Here is a 7,390-nt window from a genome sequence, read left to right as displayed (position 1 = left end):
CAAGTCTGCCTCTTGTCTCTGCCCTAGCATCAGGGGTCCTGTGGCCGCCAGCACCCCCGGACTCTAGATGCTGCCACGGCTCTCTCACCCCTACTCACCTTCCTTCCCTTCCTTCCTCCCAGGGCTGAGACTGATCGAACTTGGCCCTTGAAAGGAGATCACCTTCCAGAGCTCCCAGCTTGGCGGAGGAGGCGGACCCAACAGCCAGTGATCCCAGCGCAGCCTCAGCAGGTGAATCATAGAGAGGCGCCGATGAGGATTCTGGCCCCACTACCTCTCGCGCTCTTGGAACCCATTCAAGGCCAGCTTTCCCATCACGTCTTTGGTGAGGCCCTTTCTGGCTCCTCCATGTGGGGGAGCTGCCCTCATCTGTCCTTGCCCATCTGTGTTGTGCCTCCCTCCACCCGGTGTCTCCCCACCTTCTCTGCCGTGGGCGAACCCCTTAGGGCTTGACCCTGACCTGGGACTCCGTGAGGTCTGCACCTGTGCTCCATTCAATTCTGGGTCCCTGGAAGGCAGGAGGGACCGGGAGCTGTGAGTCTGGTGGCAACATAGCAGCCGAAAATTCATCGTTTTAAGAACTAGTACCAAATTCCCCTTGAAAGCGGATCCTCCTATCAGCCTTGCTAGGGGAGGAAATGGGACAATGGGGGCCAGATTGTTCTGCTTTGATAGTGGGTGGGCAGGATTGGAGGGGCAGGGGGAGGGGAGTAGGGGGTGGGCCAAGGCAGAGACAACAGAGAGACATCTAGGGAGAAGGATTTTTTTGTCCATGTTTATTTATTTTGAGAGAGAGAGAGAGAGGGAAAGCGAGAGAGCGTGAGCCAGGGAGGGAAGGAGAGAGAGACAGAGACAGAGAGAGAGAGACAGAGACAGAGACAGAAACAGAGGGAGAATCCCAAGCAGGCTCCACACTGTCAGCACAGAGCCCAGGAAGGGGCTTGATCCCACAAACTGTGAAATCATGACCTGAGCCACAAATGAAGAGTGTCTCTGGTGACCATGACCTGGAGGAACAGAGACCCCTGGCACTTTGACCCTTTGCTGCCCTTGGCACCTGGCTGGTGCAGTGCAGTGGCCCGATGGCCTCTGAGCAGCTCGCCGGGAGCTTCCCCTGCCTGCCAGGGAAGGAGGGAGAGGGGGAGGCGTATGCCCAAAGGGATGCACTTGACTTCTCTACCCAGTGTCGCTCAGGAAACCGCTCTTGCGGCCACGTGCCTGGATGTCTGCGTGACAAGCGTCCCAGGCAAACAAATGGAGAGGCTTAAATCTCCAAGATACAAATCAATGTGGGATAAAGGGGGCCTTGAAGCCAGTTGGTAGCTCTAGATTTATTTCCCGGGAAATCTTTTCCTGTTGAATTTGCTCTGAAACTCGCGCGGTGGATGGGGCTGCAGGCATGGACCAGCCCCACACATTCCCTTTGCACAGAAGCAAGCCGAGCACGTGCCTGCCGGCCTGGGGGTTCAGGTAGGGGTGGGCGTGTCCGCCAAGCCCCGAGGCCCTGCTGTAACTGTTTTCCCTCCCCCGTTTTCACCGAGCCCAGAGACCCCTGGCTTCTCCCACCCACTCACTCAGTCACTCAGCAAACGTTCCCGGGGCATCTCCTGTATGCCGGGAGCACTGAGTGCTCGGAGTGGACCAGAGGTGACCCCTGCCCTCAGGAGGGGGCAATAGACATTGACCGTGCAACGTGGAAGGGCATTGTCAGATGTGGCCCTGGGGGCTCTGGGAGCACCGAGGAGGCGCCTGGCCCAGAGGGGTGGGGCTGGAAGCTTCCAGAAATAGACAATGAGAACCCGAGTCTCTCAGGATGATAAGGAGTTATCGGAAGTGGTTGGGGGTGTGGATAAGCAGAGGCCTGAGCAGGGGCAAAGACACGGCGGTGAGAGCCGACCCCCACAGCTGTGGAGCCAACCTCAGGAGGCAAAGCAGCCTCTTCTCAGGGTCCCCACTTTGGTGCGTGGACACCTCTGGTTCCCCCTGCCCCTCGCCTCCCCCAGCCTGCTGCCCCACACAAGGCCTGACGTCTTACTCACACACAAATACTTCTCTAAACTGGGACCTGCCAAGGCTTCCTGGGGCACGTTCATCACCGTGAGATGAACAGGTCGGGGTCTATGATTTCAGACACAGAAATCAACTCAATCAACTCTGGCCAGGTTGAGTAGACAAAGAGTTTATTCAAGGATACCCCATAGCACAGACTCTCTGAGAAAGACTGTGCAGAGCCAGGAGTGGGGGCCCCCAAACCCACGGCAGGAATCGCTGCAGGGAGCTCACGCCAGCTCGTCCCCCCTGGGCACCCCGCACGAGTCTCAGCACTGCCTCCTGCCCGCCAGAGTAGATTCTACACCGCAGCACCTGCCTCCTGGGTCGTCCCTGCCCATCCTGAGTCTGGCAGGCTTGTGATGGTGGAGCCCAGGTCACATGACGTAACTCTAGCTGCAAGGGAGGCTGAAGGGGGCTGGCCGGAAGATGCAAGACGGAAAGGAGGCGATTCCCCAGGTGGCGGAGATGCGGCCAGAGGTGCTGGGCAGGCAAAGAAATGATGTGCCGGTGTTCTCCGAAGCAGAGGGTGAGGGCTGTGCTTGGGAGGGCCCCAGCTCCATCTGAGGGTACCCCAAGGCCCCCCAGGCCCCTCTGCTTCCTCTTCTTTCGTCTTTTTGCTCATTCATTCGGCCCATGGCATTCCCGTGTTCTGGGGGGGGGGGCCCTGTGCTGAGCCACACCCTTCACTGCGTGCCCCCTACCCCCGCCCCAGGAGCTCACCGTCTGATGGGGGGACAGAGGTAGCAGGCCTGCACCCGTGATGCCAGCTGCGATCCGGGCGGCGGTCGCCTTCACTGTGGGGTGACTTCTGGGAGGGTGGAATCGGCGCTGGGCATTGACGCGCCTGTGGACTCAGATGCGGCTGGCTGGTGGGCTCCGGGAGCGTGAAACTCCAGGCCGGGGCCTGGAAGGGGGGGCACGGTGTGCACAGGGACCGGTCTGCAGCTTAGTACAGCCCGGGCGGACAGGAAACCGTGCGCTGGCCGCACGTCAGCCGCTCTCAGGCCAAAGCAGAGAGACTGTGCAGTCGTGAAGCGGGAGGGGAGAGGGGGAGGGCCTCCAGTGGAGGCTGAGGAATCCCTTGACCATCTGGGCAGCGGGGCTGGGGGCGCACTGTTGGATCTGGGTGGGCCAGGGGCGGGATTGGAGGATCCCCCTGCTGCACGCGGGGCTGGACGGCAGGGCTGAGGCTGGGGGCGGGGGCAGGGGGAGGGGCAGGGGCAGGGGCAGGGCCGGGTCTACCCCCACCCCCAGGCCTCTACCGCCAGCCCCGGGCACAGAGTGGGCTCTGGGGCAATGCTTGTGGGCTAAGGAGGAGAACGCGGGGGGCAGGTCCAGGCACTGTTTTCTAGGTGTTTTGGTGTCCCAGCTCAAAGGGTGAAGGGAGATGAGACAAGGGAGAGCTCTCTGTAAACTGTGAAGGCCCTGCCCAGCTGTGAGGGGTCCTCGGGTCCAGGCCCGGACCGGTGGGGCGTGACCGGGACCAGTGACCTACCCTCCCCGGGGGACCCTCCCCTCCCGACCCCCCCCATCCCCACCCCAGCAAGCGTGGTGATTCACGAGGGAGGCAGGGAGGGCCGAGGCTGAGGCTGTCGTTTATAAACCACCACGGTCAGCCAGCCACGGCGCTTTCCACGGGAGCAGGACAGGCCCGCTTCGAGTTGGATGTTCCCATTACCAGCCGTGAAGAAATCAGCTCCAGGGAGAACACCCAGGCCGAGAGGCCATTAGGTCAAGTGGCCACATTTTCCCCTTCTGGGGACGGCTCTGAGGGAGACACTCGAGAAGGGGCCTGGGTGCTGACTCAGTCACAATGATCTCGTGAGGTCCATCCAGGAGAGCCCTGCCTGCCCCTCAATGAGCTGAGCGGAGCGCTTCCCCTTCCCGCTTCCCCCCTGCTGGGGGGGTCACCTCGTGTTGTAATCGCTATCCCTCAGGGGACTAACCTGAGAGGGTGGAGTGAAGGCATCCAGGGCGGCATTGCTTTGGTGCCAGGGTGGTTTTTAGGTACCTTTGTGAAGCGGGCACCTGTCTGCCTAGGGAACAAGGCCACGTGGCTCTGTGTGTCCCTCCCCTGAGGGTCTGAAAGTTTCCTGTGTGGCTTTGCATGCGTGTGGCGGGCAGGGCAGAGCAGAGAGAGCCTAGGGCAAAACGCCCCGAGGGAAACTGAGCCTCCCCAGGGCTTAGAGCTGACAGCTTTGTTCCAGAACAGCTCCCCCCGGGCCCACATCACCACTGTAGCCACATAGAAGGTTCTAGACACCAGGGGCTGCAGGCCAGGAGTCCCAAAGGCCTACAGGAAACCCTGCACAAAGCTACAATAAGTTTTAAGCTCTTCTCTAAACACACCTTTATCGCCATCCCCAGCATGGGGGGCCCCGGGGGGGGGGGGCCCCACCCTTGCCCCTATGTAAGCTCCACCCCCCCCCTTCCGGGGTCAGGGGAATTAGTCCTGAAGTTGTGTTGCAGTCTCTCTAGGGGGCGCTCCACCTCGGTCAGCCTCCCTTTTCCTTTCTCTTTGCTGTCATGGTGACAGCTGTTGACCTGCCTTGGCGGTCCAGGCAATGTGTGCACCCCGGAAATCACAAATTCCATGGAGGAAGTGCCCGGAGTCACAAAGGAAAGGAGGGCGTGCAGGGCACTCTACCCGGAGCTGTGGTGAACATTCTGGAGAACCCTCTGCTTCCTTCTTCTCCTAGGCGGGGAGGCAGGTGCACGGGGCCTGGGGCACCCCTCTCTCGTTTGTTCTAGGTGGGATGTCATGACTTGTTTCCTCCTACCCCTTCCAAGCTTCGGGGTTCCCATCTGGAAAATGGCGGCCTCTCTCTGGAGAAGCACGCACGTCGTTGAACTTACTTAGTCCTGCTCCCGCTTTGTTGGTTGTTTCCCGAGCCTGGAACGAAGCGTTGGCCGTGGCTTTTTATTGAAATAGTTATCACCATGGACTTCCACCCGATGCCCCCTCCATTAGACACGCACAGCATCTCCATCCCGGGGCGGCACGGTGGCGAAATCCCTGGGTCTCACCAGCTTTGTGACATTGGGAGATCCCGCTTCGCCTCTGCGGTCTCCGCTCTCATCCGGATAATGGGGATAACAGGACTCGCCTGGCTCGGGGAGGAGAGGGCCTGGTCGATGAGCCCAGGGCAGGTGGGGTCCACTGAGAGGACAGGGTCCGGGGTCACCGGCTCACCAGCGGGCGGGACTCGCTAGGGTCCCTCTCCTGGGGGGACGTCATCCTCTTCCGAGAGCCGCGGTGGCCGGAGATGGCCCCGTGGCCCGCTCCACCTGTGGGAGCCCCCGAGCACCTTCCCGGGGACGTGGAGACGGCTCCCCTCCGCGCCTCCGGAGAGCAGCCACTCCTGCGAGTCAGAGGAGTGGAGAGAAACGTGGCACCGAAATAGCTCTTTTCCATAAACAAAGCTGCTTTCCGTTGGGGTAATGTAAACAGGCAGATGCAGCCGGAGCCGGTGCCATCCGGCAGAGCCGTGGGGGAGGCAGGAGGCCGCTCCGCTCCCGGGCGGCACAGCGGACGGGCCACGCTCGGAGGGACCCATCGTGACGGGGACGGGCCTCTCCTCGGGCTGGGCGTAGCTCCGGGGGCCGGGGGATCAGGGCCCTCTGGGCCTGGCGTGGGCCTGGCAGGCCGCAGGCGGGAGGGAACGTGGCTGTCCCCGGGCACCCCCGTCCCGGCCCTTGTGGTTCGCCTTCTCTGCTCCCCAGCCTGGGTTCCCGGTGCGTTCAGCGCGCTTCGTATTTGGTCATCCTGTCCCGTGAATCAGCCTCCGATCCCGCGAGTGTGCCTTTCGCCGGGAGGGCTGTATCGGGTGCAGAGAGGTCTTCCTGGCGAGGCGTCCATGGGACGGGGAGAAGGAGATGGGCAGGGGGGAGAGCGAATGAGAGACACGGCGTGAACGTGCCTGTCCCAGCTGGTCTGCCTCCACCGGGAGGGAGGGTGGCGGGGGCTCCTGGTGCCTCCGAGTCACCGCCCAGCCTCAGGGGTCTGGAGCCCCCCAGGGAGATCCCTTGGCTGGACTCCAGCAGCGCCAGTATGGGCCCATTTCCGGGTTTGCAGCTGTGGCCTTACAGGGACCTCTACACAGACCTGTTTTGGGCGAAGGGGTTGGTGGTCCAGCCTCAGCGCTGCTGAAGCTGTCCCCTGGGAAGATGATCTGTCAAAGAACTGTAGAAAGTTCTAGAGCCAGACTGAACCTTGACTGAAAATATCACACAGTACCCTGGTTGCACCTGCCCGGGGCTGAATGCGAGGGAGAAACGCTGTTAGATCCCATTGGCTCACGAGAAGACACGGGCCCAGAGCAGTGAGGGGGCCCAGCTCCAAGAGGCAGCGCTAGAAACCCACCCCCACGCGGCCAGCCTGCCTCAGTGGCGGCTCTCCATTGTGCTGTGTTGCCGTCTCTTACCCGGAGAAGCTGGAGGCCGCTGTCCCTTTGGCAGGGGTGGGAACAGAAGCCCAGGGATGGTCCATAACTTCCCCCAAGATGATGGAGCTGGGACAGCCACGTGTCTGCCAGCCCCAAGGCCAGGGTCCTGTCCCGCTTCGTTTGGGGCAAGGCTGGTCTGAGACACCGGACGGCGGGCAGGTGCCTGGGAGGAAGCCGGGCCGGGGTGTGGGGGAGGGCAGGGACTGGGTGGCCCCCACCTGCCCAGGAAGCAGAGGGTGGCTGGGGCGGGCCCTGCCTCATAGGAGCAGCGGGTCCCCTCATCTGTAAAATGGGGCGCTCGTGGTGCCTGCCACGGAGGGCAGGTGTGAGCACCAACTGAGACCCTGGCACCGGTCAGAGGAAACCGTCCCCCCTACCTAGACTTTGTGTGAGTGAGGGTGTCGACAGACAACACTTGCAAAGCAGCCTCTGGCAGAGGGGAAGTGACAGTCCTGCTGACAGGTCTCTGCCCCAGGACAGGCAGCGAATGCCTGGTTGAGGCTCCGCGGGTGCACTTCCTGTGGGGAAGCTGGGTGGGGACTGAGGCTTGGGGCGCGGGGAGGGGACTTGCCTGCAGCAAAGGAGCCCGGGCCGAGAGGGGGCCCGGCGGGGGGCGAGCGTGGCCTGAACAGCCAGGGGGAGGAGGGTGAATCTGGAGAAAGAGGAGGTGGGATCAGTGGGGATCAGGAAGGAGTTTGAGTCCTGGAGCAGGGGGCCAAGAAGCCCCTAAAACCATTTTCTAGATCCATGTGTCCCTTCGGGAGAGTCTCCGACTGGCTGCAGAAAGTCCGACCAGAGCAGAGGCTCAGCGTCCCTGCTGAGGGGGACATGGGACCAGCTGGGGTCCCGGAAGGGCCGACTCCCGCAAAGACCCCAGAGTTTCCCTTGAGCCT

At 62.1% G+C, this 7,390-nt stretch overlaps 1 protein-coding gene across 3 annotated transcripts; it reads right to left on the bottom strand.

Annotated features, from left to right (window-relative positions):
* Positions 1-2,163: 2,163 nt before the first annotated feature.
* On the bottom strand, positions 2,164-7,143 carry LOC124519227 (uncharacterized). 3 transcript variants are annotated; one of them, XM_047089325.1, is made up of 3 exons: positions 6,477-7,139; positions 2,773-2,956; positions 2,164-2,532 (listed from the first exon to the last, which is right to left on the bottom strand). In XM_047089325.1, the coding sequence occupies exons 1-3, from the start codon at positions 6,777-6,779 to the stop codon at positions 2,351-2,353; spliced, it is 669 nt and encodes a 222-aa protein (XP_046945281.1). In that variant the 5' UTR covers positions 6,780-7,139; the 3' UTR covers positions 2,164-2,350. The 3 variants fall into 3 exon arrangements, 1 of the variants encoding a protein (XP_046945281.1); XR_006964063.1 differs by having other exon boundaries at positions 2,164-6,157; positions 6,477-7,143; XR_006964064.1 differs by having other exon boundaries at positions 2,164-5,895; positions 6,477-7,143.
* Positions 7,144-7,390: the final 247 nt, after the last annotated feature.

This window comes from Lynx rufus, unplaced genomic scaffold (genome assembly GCF_022079265.1).
Source record: "Lynx rufus isolate CCGP_SWC_20201006 ecotype Redwood Valley unplaced genomic scaffold, mLynRuf1.p SCAF_27, whole genome shotgun sequence".
In the NCBI taxonomy this organism is placed as follows: Eukaryota; Metazoa; Chordata; class Mammalia; order Carnivora; family Felidae; genus Lynx; species Lynx rufus.
This window is presented reverse-complemented; position numbering and strand designations above follow the sequence as displayed.

Coding starts and splice junctions, on each gene's coding strand:
- LOC124519227 (XM_047089325.1), bottom strand. CDS start 6,779: ATGAGGGGACCCGCTGCTCCTATGAGGCAGGGCCCGCCCCAGCCACCC. Junction 2,957..6,476: donor GCGGCCTCCAGCTTCTCCGG/GTAAGAGACGGC, acceptor CCCCCCTTCCAG/GCCCCGGCCTGGAGTTTCAC. Junction 2,533..2,772: donor CTCTGTCCCCCCATCAGACG/GTGAGCTCCTGG, acceptor TTGCCTGCCCAG/CACCTCTGGCCGCATCTCCG.